Source organism: Rhinopithecus bieti, unplaced genomic scaffold (genome assembly GCF_001698545.2).
Source record: "Rhinopithecus bieti isolate Rb0 unplaced genomic scaffold, ASM169854v2 scaffold_10015, whole genome shotgun sequence".
NCBI classification, from domain to species: domain Eukaryota; kingdom Metazoa; phylum Chordata; class Mammalia; order Primates; family Cercopithecidae; genus Rhinopithecus; species Rhinopithecus bieti.
Genome location: NW_016806417.1, coordinates 467,525 through 493,389, shown reverse-complemented (window position 1 = coordinate 493,389; position 25,865 = coordinate 467,525). Strand labels below are relative to the sequence as shown.

At 41.9% G+C, this 25,865-nt stretch overlaps 1 protein-coding gene across 5 annotated transcripts in view; it reads right to left on the bottom strand.

Moving 5' to 3' along the window:
• Positions 1-25,865, bottom strand: part of PDE1C (phosphodiesterase 1C) — a 571,792-nt gene that overhangs the window by 415,131 nt on the left and 130,796 nt on the right. For all 5 annotated transcript variants that reach the window (XM_017876413.1, XM_017876415.1, XM_017876419.1 and 2 more), the window contains exon 3: positions 20,355-20,526. In XM_017876413.1, the coding sequence (XP_017731902.1) occupies positions 20,355-20,526 (172 nt within the window). The remainder of the gene's footprint in view (positions 1-20,354; positions 20,527-25,865) is intronic.

Genomic DNA, 25,865 nt, shown 5'->3' with positions numbered 1-25,865 from the left:
TCATTTCACATGATATTGGGCCACTTCTTGAACACTTTCATAAACAATTTCATAAACCTCCTTTGCCCTCACAGGGTAAAGGGATGGGTAAAAGGGAAAATAGGTATCCCCGTGGTACAAATGATAAAACTGAGGCACCTGGAGGTTAACAACCTGCCTGATACCACAGGGCTACAGAAGGGCCCGGGTTGCTTGATACCTGTGTAACATGCTTTCCAATGTACTGAAGGTTCTGAAGTTTTTTTGAATCACAAATCCTCATGAGAATCTATTGAAAGTTTCAGATTCCCCAAAAAATGAATATGCGACCCTGGGTCTGCATTTCAGACATTCCTTTTGAACCCCTGATGCTATCCAGGTTTGCCTGAGTGCAGGACCTGTGCTATGTTCAATGCCCGACCACATTAACCCAAAGAAGAAAAACTGAGTCTGGAGCCACACGGAGGTGCAGAGGCCTTGGTCATGACAGAATCCTCAAGAAAAACTGTAACATTATCTTGCTTTAGTTAACATGGGACAAGGCAGTGGGAGATTCTTCTTGACCTTCAAAGATGGACTAGTAACTGAAAATTTCACAAATACCCTTATGGGGTAAGCACTGAATGACCACAGAGCCTAAATTTTTCAAGGGAAAGCTAAGATTTGGTCTAATGATTGCTATGATGTTTGATTAGGATAATAGGATCACTTTAGTAGGCCTCTTTGCGACAAGGCTTGAGAAAGTTCTTAGCTCCCTGCTATGCTCTGGAGCTATAAATAATTCTACAAGGACAGGGACCGTGCCTATTTTGTTTTCACTGTACACACAGTACCTACTACAGTGCCTGGCACTTCGTAGGAGCTCAATACATGGTTATTATAAATGAATGAAGCCTAAAGCGTTTCCAAGTCCATGCCTGACCCAATTTTCCTGCCCTTTTCCAAGCCACCTCTCATGCTGTATGTCTGACCACAGTCCCTAATGAGACTTCCTTGGCGTCACAGTCAGGTTGTTGGTGGTGTTCCTGCCAGAAAACTGCTGCTATTCAATGACGAATGGAGGGATCAGAGAGGAACATTTTGGGATTGTGTGGAATGAAAAGCACTGCTATAAATGTACATTGTTTTCCTATAAACATAGTTTATTATTCACAGAGAGGAAGATGTATAAAATATTGAAAGATAAAGTAAAGTAGCTCAATTTTCTTTCCACATGTTTTCTATTAACTTTGAAAATTAATTCTTTTGCATTCCACATGATACCTAAAATGTCAGAGCACAGTTCCACACTTCATCTAAAACACAGTGATTTTTTAAACTGTCTAGATAGGGAATGTAAAGAGTTTTTTTAAAATGCTTTTCCCCAAAAGATTGAATGTATTTACTTCTATTCTTCAAATAATCATATATGTAAAACTTCTAAAACATTACTTACTCTGGCCCATAATCAGTATTTATTTCCTAAGCAATAAATCTTCCTTCAAACCAAACAGTCTCTGTAAACACAATAGTGTTTCTTAGCAGTCACATGTGCAAAGTCCCCAAACCAGCTATTTTTAAGTTAGAACCAGCCCCACCCCCACAAATAGAATGATAAAGGACTCCCCAAGACAAAGATATTCCACTTACCAACTGTTCCCATGAAATGCTTCAATTCCCTCCACTCTGTAGTTACTTATTGCCCAGAACTAATTTCCTAGCCTTTATGGAACAGATTGTCTCTTACAGTTCCTGAGAGCTAATTGTGTGCATCTCTTCCCAACTCCATTCTGTGACTCTGTTTTGGAAATTTGAAATTGGAAATGGTGGGAATATTTATACTACAGAAACTGGCAAATGCTAATGTCCACCAACAGCTGAATGGATAAATCATGGTACATCCATACAACAGAATACTACTTAGCAACAAAAAGGAATGACCTATTGATACATGCAACAACATAGACGGTTTTTTAGATAATTATACTAATACAGATTTGAAAACAGAATATGTACTGCATAATTCCATTATATACAAATCTAGGAAATGCAAACTAACCTATATAATCAATAGCAACAGAAAGCAAATCAGTGGCTGCCTAGGACAGACTGGGGATAGCATGGAGAGGCAGGAAGGAGGAGTTACAATAGGGAACAAAGAAACTTTTGAGGGTAATGGCTCATTATGTTGATTATGGTGATGGCTTCACAGGCTCAAATGTCACACTTAGCCAATTGAATATTTGAACATGTGCAGTTTTTCTATGTCAATTATATCTTAATAAAGCTGTTTTCAAATGTTCTTCTGTTTATTGCTATGATGACATTTTTATTTGAATAAGTGCAAACAAATGCCACTTCACTACGCGGAATCATTGATTTACTTCTCTATTTCTCTCACTAAATTCTAGGTTCCTTGAGGGCAAGAACCTCCATGAAGTCTTTCCTAGGCACATGCTTTCTCCTCTCCTGTACCCCATCTCCTTGCTCTGGAGCAGAGCATGACTCCATTCTCTGTGCTCCTGTTTCCAGGTAGGTCATGGAGTGGAGCGGAAAGCACAAAGCCTTGGAGGTCAAAATGATGCAGGTTTCACCCTCCGCTCTGCTGCTGTTCAGTTGTGTGTCCTTGGGTGTGGCAGATAATTTTTCTGAACCCACTTTGCTAGGGCATAAAAGAGGGAAGCTATGGATCCCTACCAGGAGCAGAAAAGACAGTGACTACAGTCCTCACATGAGCAGTGTGTCAGCAAAAGGCACCAAAACAGCACAGGCATGCTCTGGCTTTAAAAAAAAAAAAGGGCAGGCTACCTTGAAAATAATAATTTTAAATAGTGACTTCAAAGCTGTGACAAATGAGCCCTGTTGCATGAAATCTAAGGGTTCCAGGCTGATGGGAATTGCTGGAAGAAACCCCACGAAAAGGGCTACTCAGGGCCCCTCTTTTAATGAGGATTATCAAGTCGAGATGCCCTTTGACCCAGTGTTTCCGTTTCTAGTTATCTATCCCTACAATGCAGTTTAAATTATCTAGATGGATATGGACTTATATCATAGCATTCCTTTACAGAGTGAAAATCTGAGCAGAATCTAAATGTCCAGCAGTAGTGATGTGGGTAAATAAATGCTCATTTATCACATTCAAGCACATACACACTATGTGGCAACATGGCAAAATGACTAAGATAAAATGATCCGTGAAAAACTTAGGACAAAAAAAAATTGTAGCCACACTATAATTATAACTATGAGAATAAGGCATAGATATTAAGACTTCAGAAAGCCAAAATGATCATGAGGATCATATTTAGGACATTTTATCTCTTATCATTTATCAGTGGTCTACAGTGTATGCCTATTATTTTTATGTCAACATTTCACTTTGGAAAAGACTAAGAAAGGAGGAACTGGTGTCTAAGAAACTGAGGCAATGTCTCAAAGTCAGCCTATCCAGAGCGAAACGTGGCAGCCATTGAAATAGTAGTAAAAATAGTCAGTGCCCAGCAGGCTTTTGAAAGCTTCTACAGATCACGTTCCCAAAAGAATACATGCAATTCGCCTGCATTCTGTTGAATTGGCTTTTGGAGAAAGACAACATAAGGGACATTTGGTGACACTTCAGTTATCTAAAATGGCATGGACATATGGCATCTCATGGGGTGGGAAAGCTCATTCTGTGATCATTCCAAATCCTTAGATGCCCATTCCAGATAAATGCTATAAACTTGTGAAGAGAAGGGAGCAAAGTCTTTATCTGGTGACTACAGTTAAGATGGGCCTTAATGGTCATGAGAGAAACAGTGACCTGCAGAAGCAGCACCCACCAAGGCAGTGTGGAAGGAGAAGAATGAAAGAAAACAAGAAAAGGTCAAGGGGGAGCCTGGAACAAGCAGAGTCGGGGTTCTCAGCCCTGCTGCATGGCAGCAGCATGGGACCAAAGAAGTTTTAAACATGTGCCTCCCGGCCCTACCTAGCAAGGCTGGTTTGATAGCTCATAATTCTACTATGCAGCCTGAGTTAACAATCAGTGAAATGGAATGTCAATCAGAAATCTAAACAGGATAGAGCCCACGCAGTATAGTCAAAGGCAAGGTTTTCAAGTGGGAGAAGATAAAATTTCAGCAAGAAGAGAAGTGATGTTGTTCAATGTGTTAGAGTAGGGAAGTGATTTTAGAATTTGTTTGGTCACCTTATCTTAGGTGGATTCCTCTCTTTATCTGTCTTTTTCTCTCTCTCCCCAAAAGGTTGAGCTTGAGCCAAATAACAGAATTCCTAGTGATATTTTATAATTTTTTTAAAAAAAGTATGGCCAGGCACTGTAGCTTATGCCCGTAATTCCAGCATTTTGGGAGGTCAATGCAGGTGGATTGCTTGACCCCAGGAGTTTGAGGCCAGCCTGGACAACATCATGAAACCCTGTCTCTACAAAAAAATATTTTTTAAAAATTAGCCAGGTGTAGTCACTTGCACCTGTGGTCCCAGCTACCTGGGAGGCTGAGGTGGGAGGATCACCTGAGCCTGGGAGGTCGAGGCTGCAGTGAGCTGTGATTGTACCACTGCACTCCAGCCTGGGTGACAGAGTGAGACTGCCTCAAAAACTTAAAAATTTAAAAATTTAAAATGAAATAAATAAATAAGTATAATTAGTAGAGATTAGGCACTACACTAAATGCCTTTTTTAACCTTCTATTTAAATGATTAGGGACACACAAGAAGCTGTAAAAATAGTACAGAGAGGTCCCAGGTACCCATTATCCAGCTCCAATGATAATATTTTAGTATATTATCCAAACCAGCAAATCGATGTGGACATAATCGAATTACCTAAACTACAACCTTACTCAGGTTTCAGGAATTTTTATGCCTAGTATTTTCACATACATTTTCTCATTCCATCCTCCCATCATTATTGCTTCCATTTTGCAGAAAAGAAAACTGAGTCCAAGAAAAGCTGAGTAACTTACTGAGTCAACTCTGTAAGTTACAGAGGCAGGATGGAATCTCAGGTTTGTCTGACTCCAAGCTCTAGTGCTAACCTACCTTCCCTACCACCCCATACCATACAGCGGGCACCACTGTGGTCACAGCAGAGAAAGGGCTCTGGCAAGCCCACAGGTGATGCTGGTGACTTGCTCACAGGTGAGGTCTATGGAGGCAAATGTGTGGCAGACATGAGCTCACAGCCAGACAGGCAGTGAGTCTGAAGAAGGGCTTCCTAGTTCTCCAGCCCAGCAGCTAAAGTTGCATTCTTAGACTGAACAATCTCCTGCTCGGCAGGAGGCCCGGGCAGGCAGTGAATAAGCCCAAGGTGACTGGCCAGCCAGTGCTGCAGTGAGAGTCCACACCAGGCACAAGGAAATGGCAGGAAATGAGCAGGTTGGTGTGGCACCGGCATTGGATCAGGGTGCAGAGGCAGGCAGGAAGCAGAGACCTCATTGAAAGGCAAGTCCACAGCAGCATCAAAATCAGAGGACGTAGATCTTCTGCCTCACTGCTGGACCAGGGAGGCAGTGTGGCCCAGTGGTTAACTGTGGGTTCTAGAGTCAAACTCTCTGGCTTTGAATCCCAGATCTACCAACTGATAGTAGGATCTTGAATATGTTAATGTCTTTGTACCTCAGTTTCTCCATCTGTGAAATGGAAGTAATAAAAACACTTGTCTCACAGGGTTGTTGTAAGGATTCCACAGCTTAACACATACAGCTTGTAGAAAAATGCTTGACACACAATTTCTAGTCAGGTTAGCTATTATTGTCATCATACACAATGTGACTGGATGAGGGATAAGAAGAAAATGCTAGAAAGGAAAGAGAGAAACCACCTCGAAGGTCCCAGGTAGCAGAGTGGTTGGTCAGTGCTGATGGCCCAGTGAACATAGTTGATTAACCCAGAAAAGGTTAATTCCTGCAAACAACACAGAGCCCAGAGCTCACAGTGCACCTTCCAAGCATTGAGCAGGATGCTGACACTGAATCATATCACTTTCTAATTATAAAGCATCAGCTGCTGCCAGACACCATGCTCACTGCATGCATGCCTCCTCGACTCCTCACAGGTAGCCCCTGAGGGAGAGAACATCTAATCCTGTTAAACAGATGAAGAAACTGAGGCTCAGCTTAAAGAGTGTGCTCAAGGTCAGACAGCAGGCAAGGGGTGTAACTGGGATTAAACCAGAGCTCAGTGTTCCCACTACACCCATCATTAAGACGAACACAACGCTCAGTAACAACGGTGTCTGGCACAGCCATGGGTCATGGGTCAGCAGGAGCAGGGAGCAGCATAACTGGGCAGAAACGGCCATGTGAGAAGTGGGATGATTCACCCAAACCCCTTTCTCTGGCTAAGTAACTGCCTCCCCCAAACCATTCCATGAGTTTCTCTCTACTCTTCAATTTCCTATAATTCTAATGGCATCATTAAGGCCAGATAAAGGACATAGTTTTTGGCTGGGCGCAGTGGCTCAGGCCTGTAATCCCAGTACTTTGGGAGGCTGAGGCGGGCGGATCACAAGGTCAGGAGATCGAGACCATCCTGGCTAACACGGTGAAACCCCATCTCTACTAAAAATACAAAAAATTAGCCGGGTGCGGTGGCGGGCGCCTGTGGTCCCAGCTACTCGGGAGGCTGAGGCAGGAGAATGGTGTGGGCCCGGGAGGCGGAGCTTGCAGTGAGCTGAGATCGAGCCACTGCACTGCAGCCTGGGTGACAGAGTGAGACTCCGTCTCAAAAAAAAAAACAAAAAACAAACAAACAAAAAAGACATTGTTTTCATTTTATTTTATTTTTACTTATTTTAAGTTCTGGGATTCATGTGCAGGACATGCAGACTTGTTACATAGGCAAATGTGTGCCATGGTGGTTTGCTGCACCTATCAACCCATCACCTAGGTATTAAGCCCTACATGCATTAACTATTTATCCTAATGCTCTCCCTCCCTCTACCCCCACAACAGGCCCCAGTGTGTGTTGTTCCCCTCCCTGTGTCCATGTGTTCTCGTTGTTCAACTCCCACTTATGAGTGTTTTCTACCAGATTAGGGGACCCCACAAGAGCCCCACTTGGCCCTTCACATCACCAGCAGGACAGGGAATTAGACCTGGATCTGCTGATACACACCTTCATATTCTAAGTCAAAGTTCAATTCTACCCTTTAGGGTTGATGTCTCTCCCTCTAGGGTTGATGGACCACCCCACTTCACCTCTGCTGGGCCCTTGTGACCTTTCTCTCACAAGCAACTGCCTGGACTCCAGGTAGGGTGAAGATACAATGGCTTGTAAAACATTGGATGAGAGAAGAGTCCAGAGTCTATACTGATACTAAAATGTAGAAAGGGAGAGAAAGGGAAAGCTCTTATTTGTAGTCAAATATCATCCAATACATAGAAAAGAAGTGATAGAGTTAGAAAATATCATTGATTCAGCCATCAAGTGATGCTAGAATCACTGCATATGTTTGTTGGGGAAAAGGTTATTTACAGTCTCAAAGTGTCTCCCCACAGATGATTTAATCACAATTAAGGTGCCCATTGATTGTGAGAAAGGTACCCTGACAGTGGACAAATTGTGAGAAACAACTTTAACCAGTGACCAAAGTCAACATCACCCATAATAGGATAAATCTCCCTCCTCATTGCTGTGCCGAGAAGGACTCAGTGTCAATTATGTAGTATCCCTGTCAAATGGATGACCTGAGGACACTAGAGGCAATGATCTGAAAAACCAAATTGAGGAACATTCTGCACAACAAAACACACGGCCTGTTTGCTTCAAAATGTCAGTGTCATGAAAGGCAAGAAAGGCTGAAAAACTGTTTCAGTTAAAGGAGACTATCTTTTTGTACCCATTAACCAACTTCTCTTCAACTCCCCTCCCTATTTCAAATAGAGTTAGATAGAAGGAATAAGTTCTAGAATTTGACAGTACAACAGGAAAATTATAATTAACAATAACGTATTGTATATTTCAAAACAACTAGAGGAGAATTGTAGTGTTCCCAAAACAAAGAAAAGATAATTGTTTGAGGTGATGGACATCCCCATTACCCTGATTTGATCATTATACACTTTATACCTGTATCAAAATATCACATGTACCCCAAAAATATGTACAACTATGTCAATAAAATACAAATAATAAAATAAGGGAACCTAAAGAAACATGACAACTAAAAGTGATGTGTGCTTCTAGAGTGGAGCCTGGATCAGAAAAAAAAATATGGCTGTTAAAGACATTATTGGGACATTTGGTGAAATTTGAACACACACTGTATATTAGGTAATAGCATAATATCAAGATTAAGTTTCCTGAATATGGTAACCGTACTGTAAGGAAATGACCTTATTCTTAAGAGATGCAAGCTAAAGCTGAAAGGTCATGATGTCTACAATTTAGGATTAAAAGATTTGGTGGGGGGAATGGATAGATAGATTGATAGATAGATGATAAACCTAAAGCGAATGTAGCAAAAGGCTAAAAGGTGACTTAGATGGAAGACAATAGTCATTTTATTAGTCTTGCAATTGTTCTAGAAGTTTAAATATTGTCAAAACATTATTTTAAAAAACAAATGCAAAAGCATTTCTTAAATACAAGTACCTATAAGTTGGCTTAGAGTTATACACTACAGCCAGATTGAGTGCTACCCAGGGAAATTTAACAACTAAGGAAACTCAACCCTGATTTGAGTAGATGAACTTAAGGATAAAATAATTAGCAGAACATTGCACAAGCATGTAATTATACAATTATAACACAGGTCCCCTTCACACACAGTTTTCTTATTCAAAACCGGGGCCATTTTCAAAGAATGAGAATGTTAAACAAATCAAAGTTTAAAATTTTGGATCCCTAGACCACGTTTACTCTTTGACTGACATATTCCTATTTCTGACTTTGCAGAGTTCATGAGTCACGCTCTCAGGCAGTTTGTGATATGTCCACCTCAAGTACTTGAGCCTCGTTGCCTGAGCTGGAGTTATCATCCCTTCTAAATGAGGACAAGCATGTCTGTAGCTCTTGTGCAAATAACAATGCTCCCACAGCTGAGCTGACTTCCAGTGTTAGGAGGTAATTGGACCTAGCAAATTCACTTCTGGCTGCACTTAACAGTAATCAATAAATGGGGATCTGCAGCCAGGATACAGTTGTAGGGCTGTTTAGTCAATGACCATTAGCTACTACAGCATTTAGAAGAATGTAATTTTAAAAAATGGTCTCTGTTCCAATCCATGTGGGAAAGCATATTTTCACAAGTTTCTTCCCAAAATTGTCCATGTACTTCCTCCAGGCACCATAGAACACCCAGTGTTTAATCCCCATGCTGTTCTCTAGCTCCATTATTTCATCTCTGTCACAGGCCAGGAAACCTTCATTTTGATGCTACGTGTGCAGGAAACTGAGGCATGGAAATATAATTCCTAATTCTGTAACTTAATTTAAAAATATATACAGTCTCCTTTCCACTTACTCAAAGATTTCCGAGACCTCCGAAGATTTCTGCCTGTGGAATAAAACTGAAACTCTTTCTCATGGCAAACAGGGCCCTACATTACATTGTCCCAGGCTTACCTTTCCTTTACCTGGTTCCAAACTTTACCTGCCTCTCATTCACATGCCTTAGTCACAAATCAAAGAGTTCCTTCAACATAAGGCATGTGTTCCTGTCTCCTGGCCTTGGTTCACACTGTTCCTTTTGCTTCCCTTTTATGTCCACCATAATCCAGGGTGATCTGTTTTATGGTTATACCATAGTGCCATTCAACATATTCACCCATCTCTGTGAGGTCTGGGAGACGGGGAGAGGGTAGTGGAAGACAAATGGGGCCTGCAGTGGTCTGATTCACCTCATGCAGCTTCAGTGCCCAACACAGGATGCAATTGTAGAGTATGCACTGGGCACATGAATGGGAAGAGAGCATTTGTTATCAGAAAATTTTAATAAGAAGGAAACTGCTCCTTTTCCTCTAGCAAGGTCAAAAACCCTGCCCTAATGCTGTAAATAGGAACAAATATTTCTAGAGAGTAAAACACAGGGCTAAATTATCATAAGGTAATGAACCAATCACATCAAGACAGATTTGCATTATTACAGGGCACAGTTTTAAAGGGGTCTGCTTTATTTTTATTTAGGGTACCTTAATTTCACTGCAACAAACAAATGCAGTTAAAGTCATTCATCACGGAAAGTTGTAAGGGGTGACATATGGTGTTTTTGAGATAGTTCCCAGCGTAGAGTCCCATATCGGTAGGCCAATCTGTCTCTTTACTTCATCCACCATTAAGACTTAGCCCTAAGCCTGGTACTGGGGAGGAGGAGGCTATAAGGGAGGAGAAGTAGAAAGGCAGAGATCCAACTTTTCTGGCAGGGGAGATGACAGGGAGAAGAGAAACTAGAGCAGAAGAGGCAAGGGTGAGACGTGGGTGTCCTCCTCTTCTCTCTCTGGACGGATATTCACCCAAAAACCGGAAGCTCTACATCAAAGTAAACTTGGTGGCCAGTAGAGTCAGGTAAAGGGAAGCTGAGTTTTAGTTTTTCCAGGTTGTCTGTAGGCTCTTTGTGGTTTGGACAGGCCCCAGAGGCTCCCACAAGCTCCTGAAGCCAAATCTCAGAAGTTACCTGGGATTGTGACTGAGAGTAAGTCCTGGAGGTTGCCATGGGGACAAAGTAGCCACAGGCTAAAGTCTGGACCATCTGATCCTGAATCACACAATAATCAAAACCAGACCCTCCTTGGGGCCTGTAGCACTGCCGTAGGGGGAGTGGAAAGGGGCTGGGAGAGAAATACAGGCAGCAAGGGGGGCCAGATCACACCAGACAGCAGAGTCACACAAACCAGACACCATCTTGGTGAGCTGCAGGGTGCCAGAAGGGACATCTGAACCAATGAGCATTTTTCTGAAAGAAAACTAAATCATCAGAAAAAAAAAAGTGTCATCCCATGTTTGACTTTAAATGTAGGGTTCTTCCCTAGTTCCCCTTAAAGTGGGGGCTCCAGAGGAAGAGTAGTTCAACTAAAAAGGAAATTAAGAAGCAACATTTTCTCACACATCTTGGGGTATTGACAAAGTTGCAGCCTGTTACATAGGTATTTCTCACGTTAGGCTGATAATCTATAAAGTACATTTTCTGGATAGTAATTCTTCATTCCCTACTAATTGACAAGAATAAACCCTCTATCCTCCAATAAGCCAAGTCAAAAAATTTTAGTGAAGAAAGAAATATGGCCCAGGTGTGGTGGCTCATGCCTGTAATCCCAGCACTCTGGGAGGTCTAGGTAGGTGGATCACTTGAGGCCAGAAGTTCAAGACCAGCTTGGTCAACATGGTGAAACCCCATCTCTACTAAAAATACAAAAATTAGCTGGGCATGGAAGCTGAGGCACGAGAATCACTTGAATCCAGGAGGCAGAGGTTACAGTGAGCTGAGATCACACCACTGCACTCCAGCCCGGGTGACAGAGCAATACTCTGTCAAAATAAAGAAAGGAGAGGAGAGGAGAGGAGAGGAGAGGAGAGGAGAGGAGAGGAGAGGGAAGAGAGAGAGGAGAGGAGAGGGAAGAGAGAGAGGAGAGGAGAGGGAAGAGAGAGAGAGAGAAGGAATATGGTGGGGGTAGGCCCCTACTAGCTGACTTCTGCAAACCACTGCCTATATTTTAGGCTTCCAAATTCTGCAGTGCATTTTCAACAGCATTACTCTTGCTGCCCTCTCTCCCAACCAGGAATTTCTCTAATGCCTGAGATGTACTGAATTTATACTTCCAGCTCCTAGAATTATACCACCCTTTTCATAGGAGGTTCATGAGCTAAACCATAAAAAATGAATTGGATTGCAAAACCACAGCCCATTCATTCAATCAACAACTACACCCAAAGCATCTATGATATGCCAGGCAATCCAGGCAGTGGGTCCCTGCCACCCAGAAAAATTTCTATCTAATGCAAAATATGAATAAGAATAATGTGGGATGTGCTACTATGGGTCAATGGTAGTGTCCAGACAGCACGTGGATAGGAGGTTGGGCAGCCCAGTTGTGGAGGTATCCAAGAGCACCCTTGACCTTGGGCTACACCCATGAGCTCACTGCCAATCTCCTCCACTCTGCTGCTCCCACCTTCATAGCTTCTTGGTGCTACCTTCACACATCAAGTACTCTATTGAAAATCTCTTCCCTGTGAGTCTACAGGTTGTGTACAATGAAGTTACTGCTTATGCAACTGAAGACGAGAAGTGCATTTACCTCGTACCCCACACTGACCCCCAGGGGTAGTTTAGTCCAAGCTGATCTCAAATCTTCACACTTCCTTCCTTTATCCAGAGAGAACTTCAGGGATTCCCTGCATATTTTGGGTCTTTATGTGGGCTGGAACAGCAGTTCCTGTTGCTAATTAGGAAACATAGAGAAGTTTATCCACACTTCACATTGGCAGGGTGAGTTAGGTGGAAGCTCCAGAAGGAATGTCCCGCTCCTCCTCCCAACCCAACAGCACTGAAAGCTTCCTGAGGGTTATTCTAGGATGAATAACTCACACTTGGTAAAATGTGCCGCTAAAATTTATTGTGGTTGAGGCATATGCTGAGGGGTTGAGGACACCTCAGATGAGCTACATTCCCGGGAGTAGAAGCCTGGATTTCTCAACGGCCTGAGAAGAATGTGCTCTGGTTGGAAAAAGGATGCATTCTCTAAGGGGAGTCAGCCCTGGAGACAAGCCCACTGGCTAGGAGCCAGAGGCATCCATCAGCAGACCTTCTGTGTGGAGTTCAACATTATATTTTGAGTACAATTACAATTTTCTCCTTATGTTGTAGTTTCTTTAATCTCAATGCTTCCCCAAAATCCCCTGTAAGGCAATAAAAGTACAAGATACTAAAGAAAATTGTGGCTTGCCCCATGTTCCCTCCCACTAGAGCCCATAGGGAAGATACAGTATCAAATATAAAATTAAATATAGAGAGACTGGCCCAGAATATCTATGCCAGTAGCATTGGAGCTATGCCCCCCACGCCAAGCTAGAAGTAGTGCACCAGCAGAGAACTGCAGTGTGATGGGAGACTGTGGTTTTCTGAGAAGCAGATGTCAAGACAGGATTAGACATACAAGAGATGTATTGGAGTAAAATCTGTAAAAATAAATGAGTAAAGAGCTGAGCGAGGCTGAGAAAGCCATCAGACCTGGATGCAGGTCTGACTCCCAGTAAAAGAAAGTTGGGTAGAAGTGTCTGAGACTGTACTGCAGCTCTAAAAAAAGTTCAGCAAGGCCATTAGTGAGTCTGAATACCAAAGTCACCATCAGAGGAGTTCCATGTCTCCCAGGAACAGCTGACCTTAGGGTCCCTGCCATGCTCAGTCAATGTCAATGGGCTCCTCTGGAATGCATAGCCTTGGCCATCACAGGGATAAATTTCCCCCACACAAGCTAAGAGGCCATGGGTCAAGTTCACTTTCTGTGATCAGAGATATGAAAGGTACATTCTCATGGCCACCACAGAGATAAGCCCTCCCTTCCCAAAATACCAGGGAGAGGACCAACAAGAATGCAAGAGGAATAATGTCTACCTCATATATACTTGGTCATTTTTTAACACTGAAAATCTGTCTCTAAAACTTACAAAGAGAGACCTAAACATTGCCTTTATGTGAAGCCAAGGTTGCAATAAAACTTCTCTAGGCTTTAAAAATTCTCAGAATTCATTCTTTCATTCTTCCCCTTGGCAAATGATTTGGATTTGCAAAGACTAAAGGTGAAAAATAACTCCAGGAAGGCAACACTAAGTCAGGAGAGTAGGTGTCCCCAGAAGTTTCCAGTGGGTGAGCAACACTCAGTGATAGAAGGGTATGTGTGACTAGACTCCTATGAGCTAATTGGGAATTTTAACCCATGATTCATCCTAGGGAGGGGCCGAAGCTCCAGGGGACGCTACCCCACACCATGCTATATCATCAGCCAGATTGCACATTTCCTGAAAGTAATCAAGTCAGAAACTGACATTTTGGCAGCAGCCCCTAGTGGAAAAATGACTGCCAAAAGTCAAAATTAGGATGAGTTCAACGATTTAATTCTGCATGGAAAATGCAATCCATTAAATGGGATCTGACAAGGCCTTAATCTCATCCGTAGCTGAGGGTGTTGGCTCAACGCGGTTCTGCTCTCTGGAACATATTCTTAGTAAGCTATCTATAGAATCTAGAAAGCCTTTGCCAAAGCCCAAATAAGTCCATTCTAAGTGGGAAGAGAAGCTCACCAAGCCCCCACTGACTCTGTAGGGAGTAAGCACACGATTCTTCCAAGTGCAAAATTATCAAAACCTGGCAACTCAACCTGTGTTGGGAGTCACATGATTCAAGGTAAAGTAACTGAGGTGGGCAATGCACTGAGTGGCTTCAGAATTTCCACCACTGCCCAAGGAGGTCAGGCCCACAGCCAGCATCACTCACAAAGCATCCATAGGGCTCATATTCCCCGGCTGGGGCCCATTGCATAACCCAGTCACAAAAGAAAGAGTTGGGGGTGTACAGGATCAATCTTCTCCCAAACAGGGTTTTAAAAACTGAGCGAGAAAGACTTAGAGGCTGTCACCTTCGTTGGCCCACTTAATCCTAACAGCAGCCCCCAAAGCCCATTATTTTACTGTTTGCATGTGGAAAATGAGGAAAGAGAACAAAACCATTACTCAAATCATGTAGTTTAAAAGATTGTTTGCAAATTCATACTTGTGGGATTCCAAAGCCTGTGTTTCACCACACAGAAGGTGGTGGTCCTCAGACCACTGCATCAGTTGGAGCTTGTTAGAAATGCAGATTCACAGGCTGCACCCCAGACCTACTGAATCAGGATCTGCATTTAACAGGATTCCCCAAGGAATTCATTTAGACATAAGGTTTGAGAAGCAGTGCCTTCAATGGCTTCTATCCAAAAGGGGTAGGTGGATTGAAAACATAAGTCTAGACTAGAAAAAGATTCAGTGCAATAGAACAGGGCCAGTCTTATAGGATACATAAAATATGTATCAAAATATAACTCAAACTATATATCCAAAGTGCACACTCAAATTAGTATAACCAATCACACCATATCTTTTTTCACCAACAACAAATCCGGAGACATGAAGTCCAAGGTTATGTGGTGCTAGTAGAATATGCTAAAGGAGCAAGGCTGTAGAGCTAGGTGGACTTGGTTGAAATCTCCAGCTCTGCCACCTGCTGGGTGACTTTGGGCAAGCTGCTTGATCTCTCTGAGCCTCAGTTTCCTGACCTGTACAACTGAGAAAATAATACTCAACTTGCCAGGGTTTGGGGGGATTAAGTGAGCAAATGAATGCACAGTCCTTGACACACAGCAGATGCTCAATAAACACTGGCTTCTCTTACTTGTGGTACCATCTGAGCCAGGTCCCTCCCACCTCTGGGAATGTGTACACCAGAGGCTGGGGAGAGAAACCTCTCTCAGCAGCCAGCTCTTTCCTGTTCTCTTGGGTCCTCTAGTGGCAGGTATTGAGATTCCTGTGACTAATCAGACTGGATGGACTTGTCTGTCTTCCTTAGCCCCAGGTTCAATTTATTTTCTATCCTCTTTCAAGAAAAGCCTAAGCAGAGCAACAGGTTTAAAGGGATAAAATATGAGAAAGAAGGAAAGAGGCACCCAAGGTGAGTTCCCAGGAGTGTCTATTTTCCAGGCACTGAAGCCTTTTTCTTTATTTATGGCTCCCACTTTCTTCTTTTCAAAAATCTCAGATTTTGAAAACAGACCTTTCATGCCACAAGTTTAGTGAGCTTTCAGGGCCCACATTGTCTGCACGTGGAGCCATAAAACCCATGTTTGATCCTATTTAACTTTGTATGTGTAAGCTCAAGGGCATGCAAGGATTCCAGTGAGTGCTGAGCACGAATACAAAATTAACACTTACTGAGCTCGTTCTAGGTGCTGGACACTGTGCTTGGCTCATTCACATGCATTATCTCCTTTAAATCCTCCCCAAACCCCGGGAAGGGGGTCTCTTTATCCCCATTTCAAAGATTTTAAAACAGGCCGGAATAGGTCGGTTTGTTCTCACACTGCTATAAATAAATACCTGAAACTGGGTAATTTATAAAGGAAAGAGGTTTAATTGACTCACAGTTCCACATGGCTGGGGAGGCCTCAGGAAACTTACAGTCAAGGCAGGAGGTGAAGAGGAAGTAAGGACCTTCTTCACATAGCAGCAAGAGAGAGAAGAGTAAGCAGGGGAAATGCCAGAAGCTTATAAAACCATCAGATCTTGTGAGAACTCACTCACTATCACAAGAACAGCATGGGGGAAATGCCCCCATAAGCCAATCATCTCCCATCAGATTCCTCCCTCGACACATGGAATTATAATTCAAGATGAGATCTGGGTGGGGACACAGACCCAAACCATATCAATAGGTAAGTGACCCGCTCAAATTAACATAGAAAACACTCCTAAATCTCACCTAGTGCAGTGGTTCTTTCGGTGTGATCCTGGACCAGCAGCATCAGTATAACCTGAAGCTTGTTAGGGAACATTCTTGGGCCCCACCTACATCTGGGATGAGCCCAACAATGTTTTAACAATCCCCCCCAGGTGATTGTGATGCACACTCAAGTTTGAGTCATCAGACCACTCTTCAAGGCCAACCTTAGCCTGGCAGTTAAGAAAACAGAGGTTTTGCCACCAAAAAAAAAAAAAAAAAAAAAAGACATTATGTGAAGTGGTGGATGTTATTTAGCTTGATTTAATCATTTTGCAATGTACACATATGACAAAATATCATATTATTTTACATTGTAAATGATATACAAATTTTGTCAATTATACCATTATAAAGCTGGGGGGTTGGGGGGAGGAGGAAAAAACAGAGGCTTGAAGAGATGAAGCAATTGGCCAGGGGTAATAGAGTTGGAACTGAAACCCAGTACAGCCACTATCAGAAGTCAAATTTTCCCACCTGGATAGCTTAAACTGTTCCTTTCTTGGAGAGTAAAGACTAAAGCCCTTAGTACAACTAAGCACTAAACTGTGTTGCCTTCCAGCAATATTGGCTGGGATCTGAATCTGGGCAGCCACGAGGAGACCTTCCCCTCAAGCCCTGGAAGCTTCGTCCGAATACTCTGCTAAACTGTCTGCCCCAATACACAGAGTATTTGCCTCATCAGCACTGCCCAGCCAGGAAGGGGACAAGAGGGAAGACTGTCAGGGACCATACCCAGAGTTGAGATGGCATTTGCACAAACCTCAACTATTGACACAACCCTTGGGGAAGAAAGGTGGTGCCTTCATTTTCCAAAATCTTTATTTCCAAGTCAGTGTGTCAAATTCTCACTTTCAGCTATACCCTCTGGCATTATTAGTAACTGACATTAATCCAGCAACAATTCAGAGTGTTTGCAGGCCATACTTAGGGATCGCAGCCTGATTGGAAGACAAGGCCCAGGGACATGTCTTGAAGCTGCATTTGAATCACAAGCATGCTTTTTATGTGAGTTTATAGATGATATACTTATTTGGGGTGGGGTGATAAAGTAAGATTTAAAGTTTTCCTAAGCCACTCCTTGCTGCTGCATTGGAGACTAGCAATCCACCAGCAATTTTTTATAGGCTTTCTCTCTCCAGGCCAGTTTCTTCATCTCTAAAATGGACAGAATCCTTGAATTTTTTGGGTTAAGCCTGGCAAATAAGAACAGTTATTGCTGATGTAACAGGGAGTCTGGTGGAGATTGAAACATAAAAACATTTGAAATTTTTTTGAAAAACACCCATCATTGATAAATTTGTAAATAATTCATATATTTGGAAATGGAAAGTAGAATTTAGCTTTAGAGCAGACTGTCCCTTTGCTCTGAGAAGAACTACTTAAATGAAAATACTAAAGGCAAATATTAAACAAGTACACACATTTTGTCCTGGTGGTAGCTTGTATATATTTGCCTCCACCTTGCAGAGAGCTAGAAAAGATTTCTGGGGAAAGTGGAATTAAGTATCTAACCCCTTCCTTTTGAGAATCAACATTATTAGAATACGTCTGAGAAAAACTGTGGTTGTGCTGAGGCCAAGGGTCAGGAAAAGACAACAGAAGCCACAGACAGGAGACATCACAAGGAAGAGGTAATCTAGGTTGGTGACAAAAATGCCTAGTTTCACTGAGGTCAGAAAGTCCACGCTCAACATGAGACCTCATTTCCCTAGCAAGGGACAAAAGGCATAGCAGGATAAGCAATGATTCTTGAACCACTGTCAATAAGGCTGGGGGTCCTTAGGAATAGTGAGGGTCAAGAACCCCAAGAAAAGACTGGACCTCCTGATAATTTGGCACATTGGGCTTATTGACATTGTCATTTGTATCTTGTTTGGTAAGAGCTGATGACCATATTTCCTGGCCCTAAACTCCAAATGCCCTCCAAGTATGACCAAGGAAAAAGAGAAGTAATCAAAGCTATCACTAACCCTTATTGTGGTACCAGTCAGTGGTAATGACCCTACAGAGGAGCTGTAAGGTAACCTTGATTCTGCTCTGATTTATTCATTGATAAACTCTTCCCATACCTGAGTAGTTTACTTGTAGTAATTTATGCACAACAAATCTCACAGCTGATCATGCCACCACAGTTAAGGACAATTGCAGAAGAAAATATTTACCATTTAGCATTGTCATCAAAATCAACCATCTTTTTTGGAAGAAAGGATAGTTACAGAATAGTATACAGTTGTATTAAGGGTACCAGTAAATAAATAAATAAATAAATGCTAATGGATTTCTTGTCTCAATTGCTAAAGGGTTGGCATATACCTGCATGCACCTGCAGTCTTCTTCCTACAGCACCAAATGTTACAAGGAAACAGAAATAAGTCCTGATATTCAATGTATAACTTAATCTCTTTCAGAAACCAAGACACTGCTACATGTTACACCTAACAGATCAAATGACGCTCATGGGCATCAATACATTCTCTCTATTAAAGAGCACCAAGAGAATGCAAACAAAACAGATGATGGTAAAGGAGTTGAGTGAGCAAATAAGATGTTTTTTTCATGAGAGTAGCTCTTTGCCCGTTCATCGAAGAAGATGATGAACCTGGTTTGGGGTGAAAAGAGTAGCTATAAGAACCCTTAGGAGAAGAGATTGACTCCATAAGAGATGCTCCAAGGCGATAACACATAGACAGTGAAAGCTATTCACAGTCCCCTCTTTCATCACAGTCACTTGCTGAGAATTGCAGGTTCATAAGATGTACTTCTCTCCAGGTGAGTGAGTTTTAGTTTATTCAAAACCTTATGATGCAATAACCAGGCCCTTAGTAGGAATAAAAACAGCATTTGCCTGCAATTCTTGTCTCACCAATGCACTCGTCACACTGTATAAAGAAATCCAAACCCCTATTTATCACTCCTTTCTGAACTCATCTATAATTCAATAGACACTAAGAACCTTCACACAATGAAATGGCTCTCACTGAGGAATTACGCATATCACCTGGATGCAAAAGAGAGTACACTTTTCAAATCTATTTCATGGAACTCCAAGAGCTGTCTGAATTGTTTATGGGGAAAGAAAAATGAGGTTTATATGTTCTGCTAACCATGTGGAGAGTATGAAAGTCTATAGTGGAAAGAAAAGTGAAAGAAGTAAAATTGATATAACAGGAAGAAAGGAGGGGCAGAAAGCAATCTGGAAAAATGATCGAGTCTTAATTTCTGAAACCAGTAGTACTGTAAATATACTGTTTCAAATGTGAGTCTGAAAGACCCATTTGGGGAAAAAAAATCACCTTTTTACACCACATTCATACTCAGATTGGTTTTTATTTAATATGGGTGAGAAGGTAAGGGACGGAGTTATAATGAAAATGGAGTACAATACCAAAAGAAAATAAGAGACCTTGCGGGAAGATGCAAGGCTAAATGATGAACTAGCACAGAGTAAACAGCCACCTGGTAAACAACATGAGAAAATTCTCGCTTCATTTCCGTCAGCAGCAGCTCTTACATCTTTTACAACTGGAAACCTTCCCCCAGCAAGAGACTCTAAAGACACAGGACTGAATTAATTCCCAACACGTGCTTTTCTTCTACACCCTTATCTGGATGCGTCATCCTCCTTTGAAGCAAAAGACTCATTAATCCAATTCAAATTGCCAACATCAGTAAATCCTTTGCCTCAGCATTTAAATGCCAATACCAATTAAATACCAACAGCAACTTAACTACTGATAAGATCTTCACTACATTCAGGAAATCCAGCCAGAAGTCCAGCTAGCATTGATTCCAACCCTCCTTCATCAATTCTAATTTACTCAGTGCAAAGAAATGAAGTAATTTGCTGTCCACACTGACTATGCATCTAACTGGATTGAAACAACTCCACAAGCAAATAAGAAGGAACACATTGAGTTGCAATCCACCAAACCTGAAGGATGTCTTCACCAAGACTTCCGGGCTATCCAGCTGTGGCAATTCATCAGCTAGGATTTCTTCTGGGGGTCGAGGGTCATGGACAATTGTTGGCCGTGGCTTCTCCTTGACATTCCCTGTGAGCCCGTCGATGAGGGAGTTCCACAGACAGTTCTGTGACTTAGACCCTGAGGCACAGGGAAAAGAGAGATGCAGGTGAATCATCCACCAGTTGACTCCATGTCCTGCCTTCCCCAACTCAGGATCTTCCAAAGCAGAGCAGGGAAATTTATATATTTCTCATCATCTCCACCAACATTAGAGAGCTGTAACCAGGAATTTTTACATTTATATGTAGAAAATAGGCTACCACTCTAAGTATTTTGACTCAAAGCTAAGTTATTGGATATACCTTGTCTCATTGCAGTGGTGATCAGCCCTAACTCCTGACAGAGCCACAGGTATCTATTTAGATGTTTAGTCAGCAATTGGAAGTATATAAAGCACTACCATTTTAGGGAACAGTGAGGATGTTCAAACACAAGTCTCCCCTATAAACTCGGCTTGCCTGAAGCCTAAGACTCCATTTTATGGAGACACCCACCCCAAAGAGGGCACCACCTTTAAGAACTAGAACTCACGATCAACAGGTTGATTCTTCTACAATATCAAGACCCAGGAAAATTACATGTATGTTTATGCATGTAAAACTTCAAACATGTGAGATAAATGTTAAAGGTGGGCATCAAGTGAAAGCGGTGTCTACAAAAGGAGCGCCTGATCCGCCAGGTGATCAAGGTCAAACTCAACAGTGAGAAGTTGTGCTGATAGTGTGTGCCCTTGATATGATGTCATGAAAATGTCACTTTGCTCTGTGTAGTAGGCATGTTTCTAGCTTCCATAAACTTGATGCTGTAACATCTGCCCTACATGCATGTGCCCAACACAGCTAGTTCTGGACAACCAATAGTATGCCCGAGTCACCTGACCTTGGCCTCCTGTCTCCCTTGTTGCCCCACTCTCCCCGAACCCCCAACTCCCCAGGGAAAGTCCTCCTTCCCGGGGTGTGCTTTTAAAACGCAAACCGGCCAATCCAGAGTCCACACACCAACTACCTCCCTTGTAGGACTTTCACACCCCTGGCCACTCTCCACTGGGCCTAATCACCTCAGGGCCTGGTACCAGGCAACTAGGTATTAGGCAGCCCCTAGGCTTCAGCCCCCCAAAATCATTCAAACCAGCCAGTCCCAACCTTGCTTACCCTGCCTTGCCTGTTCCTTCTTGCAGAAACCACAACAAAGGTTCCTGCCCACGATGTCCCACCCCCACTTCCTAATTGACACCAGTGCTTCCCCAGATGGCCCCGTAACATGACATGGAAGCCCTCTCTTGGGAACTGTGGGTAACAAATTCTCTTTACAATGGCATTTGTCTCCTTATCTGTTGACCTTACCATACCTAAACAGAAATAAAACTTATTAAACAATCAGTCTAAAACACCCAGTCTAGTCATGGAGAAAACATTAGATAAACCACTTGAAGAACTTGTGACAGAACACCTGACTAGCGCTCTTCAAAACAGCCAAAGGCACCAAATACTGTTGAGCCTCCATATCCATGGGTTCCATGGATTCAAACAACTAAAGAAGGAAAATATTCAGAAAAAAAATGCATCTGTAGAGAACACTCACAGACTTTTTTGTCATTATTTCCCTAAACAATACACATAACGTACTTATTATTATTACTTAATTATAATTATTATTATTAAAAATTAAATTATTAAAATTTATTATTTAATAAAATTTTGTTATTTTAATAAAAAAAATTAAATTATTAAAATTATTGCTATTGAAATTATTTTTACTTAATATTATTATTATATTATTCCTTAAACAATACAATAACTAGTTAATATTTACATTGTATTAGGTATTACAAGTTATCTAGAAGTGATTTAAAGTATATGGGAGGATGTGCATAAATTATATGACAATACTACATCATTTTATATCAGGCACTTGAACCTCTGAGCATTTTGGTACCTGAGGGAACCAACCCCCTTGGAAATAGAGGGACTAGCATATAAGGAAAGTCTGAAAAACTATCACAGCCAAGAGGAGCCTAAAGACATGATGACTAAATGTAATGTGGCATCCTAGATGGGATCCTGGAACAGAAAAAGGACATTCAATTAAAAACTAAAGAAATTTGAATACCGTGTGGATGTTCGCTGCTCAGAATGTACAGATATTTGTTCATTAACTGTTACAAACGTACCAAGCTAATGTAAGAGGTTAATAATGCAGGAAACTGGGTATAGGCTGTATGAGATCTCTGTATTATCTTTGCAATTTTTCTGTATATCTAAAACTGTTCTAAAATAAAATTCATAAAATAAAAGTAAATAAAATCATAAATAAATCATAATTAATTAAATAACTATTATTTTAAAATCTATGAGCAAAAAAATTTTAAGCACAGCCTGAAGACATTACCATTACCATTAACCCATTGCCATTGGTTTGTGCTGGTTATGTCTACCCAGATAAAAGAAAAAGTTTGTCTTTACACAAAGACACTGTCAGGTCGAGTGAACAGGCCACGTATAGAATGGGAGAATATTTTTGCAATCCACTCATCTGACAAAGGTCTAATATCCAGAATTTACAAGGAACTTAAACAAATTTACAACAACAACAAAAATAACCCCATCAAAAAATGGCCAAAGGATACGAACAGACACTTCTCCAAAGAAGACATTTACATGGCCACCAAACATAAAAAAACTCTACACCACTGATCATTAGAGAAAAACAAATCAAAACCACAATGAGATACCATCTCATGCCAGTCAGAACAGCAATTATTAAAAAGTCAAGAAGCAGCCAGGCACGGTGGCTCATGCCTGTCATCCCACCACCTTGGGATGCCAAGGCAGGTGGATCACCTGAGGTCGGGAGTTCAAGACTAGCCTGACCAACATGGAGAAATCCCATCCCTACTAAACATAACAAAATTAGCCGGGCATGGTGGTGCATGTCTGTAATCCCAGCTACTTGGGAGGCTGAGGCAGGAGAATCGCTTGAACCTGGGAGACAGAGGTTGCAGTGAGCCGAGATCACGCCATTGCACTCCAGCCTGGGCAACAAGAGCAAAACTCCATCTTAAAAAATAAATAAATAAATAAAATAAAGTCAAGAAGAAATAGATTCTGACGAGGCTGTGGAGAAATAGGAACACTTTTACACTGTTGGTTGGAATGTAAATTAGTTCATCCATTGTGGAAGACAGTGTGGCGATTCCTCAAGGATCTAGAACCAGAAATATACCATTTGACCCAGCAATCCCATTACTGGGTATATACCCAAAGGAACGTAAATCATTCTACCATATAGACACATGTACACATATGTTTATTGCAGCACTATTTACAATAGCAAAGACATGGAGCCATCCCAAATGCCCATCAATGATAGACTAGATAAAGAAAATGTAGCACATATACACCATGGAATACTATGCAGCCATAAAAATGAGAATGAGATCATGTCCTTTGCAGGGACATGGATGAAGCTGGAAGCCATCATCCTCAGCAAACTAACATAGGAACAGAAAACCAAACACCACATCTTCTCATTCATGAGTGGGAGTTGAACAATGAGAACACATGGACACAGGGAAGGGAACAACGCACACCAGAGCCTGTTGAGGGGTGCGGTTTAGGGGAGGGAACTTAGAGGACGGGTCAATAGGTGCAGCAAACCACCACAGCACATGTATACCTATGTAACAAACCTGCACATTCTGCACACGTATAGTGGAACTTAAAGTAAAATAAAAATAGAATAATATAAAATAACAATAAATAAAATTAAAAAAAAAAAAAAAAAACACTGTCAGATCACTAAGCCATGCACCATAGAGCTGTGTCTATGCAAAATACTGGATTTTTCTAATTCACACAAAGGCTCCGTATGGGGCATGAGGGATGGGCATGAAGGAGTGAGAAGCAGTGCTAGCTAACACACACCATGCATGGGATAGGCAGATAGAGAATGGATTTGTGTGCACATGGGGATTCCTCCCTGAGACCTTGGCCAGCCACCTGCAGCCCACCACAGGAGAAATCACCCTGGCTTGTTGTGTCAGAAGGACAGCTCTGCCAGGAAGATTGAAAGAACCTCACGCACAACAGGGAGTGCCTCACATGGATCCCTGAGCCTACAAGCAAGGACACCCATGTGTCAGCAAACAGCTCTTTCAATGCCCATGCCATAACTGACCTCCCTTGGGGTGTCCATACAAACTGCTTTTGTGTCTATCAAGAGAAAATTAAAGTGCATCAGTGGAAGGAAACAGATTCCTCAAACCCCTGAAAGACAAGACAGCTTTTTTTGTTTTTTAAAGGCCCTACACATATATCTTAATAAGATCTGGTTCTATTAACGAAGTCTGGTTCTGTATTAATGAAGATCAGTTCTATGTTAATGAAGGTCTGCTTCTGGGAGGAAGAACAAGAACAGCAGCCTGTTTTCTTAAACCTGATCTAAGTGAAGGCCTTACAATAAAGTTCCTGCACATCCCCCTTTATTCCTTCATTTTTTTCATTCAGTAAACACATATTGAATTCCCTCAATGTGCCAGGTTTCATTCTTGGCCCTAGAAATGGAAAGATGAATGAGACTGGTTCCCAAGGGAACCCACAAGCAATCACAATAAACTGGCAATGCACCATAACTGAGGGGCAAACAGAGGGCTATGGGACCCAGAGGAGAGCTCACTCACTCTGCCTCGGGGCCCTGGGGAAAACCACACAGAGAACATGACATTGGATATGGTCTAAAGCATGAGACACTCTTCAGCAGGTAGAAAAGAGGGGAAAACAATCAGTGCAGACAGCATATGCAAAGGCTTAGAGGCGTAACAAAGCAGCTCCTGAGGCTGGCACGAAGCCACAGGGGCAGTGTCCAGAGATTGGGTCAGAGGCCTGTTGGACCATTTGCAAAGTGCCTTGAATAAAATGCTACACATTTAAGAATTTATCCTCCAAGCAATAAAAAGAAAGAAAAGACAGATTTTTGAGCAAGGTTGTGGTGATACAGCCGTATCTGTGTTTCAGAGAGGAAACTACTGTGCTGTGGAGTAGCGACTTACGAGGAATGGCAGGCTCATAGGAAGAGCTTCTGAATCCATAGAATGCCATGCATTTAACTGTGGGTGAAATCACATCTTACCCATAAATATGTAACTAATTTTTAAATATACATAGATGTGATTAATAAATCTACAAATTCATCTAAAACTATTAATGAATTCATAAGAGCTTTTTCACCATTTTCCCAGTCAATGAATCAGAAGGATCATAAGACCCAAGCCACCTCTACATTAAGGGCTCCCAAACAAAATTGTGATGATACCTCCAAAGTACCAGCCCCCACAAAGACACACATTGATGAGTTTAAAAGAAGACTGCGATTGAAGAGATGACTATGATTCACTCAACACTCACTCTCAACTCCCCTCT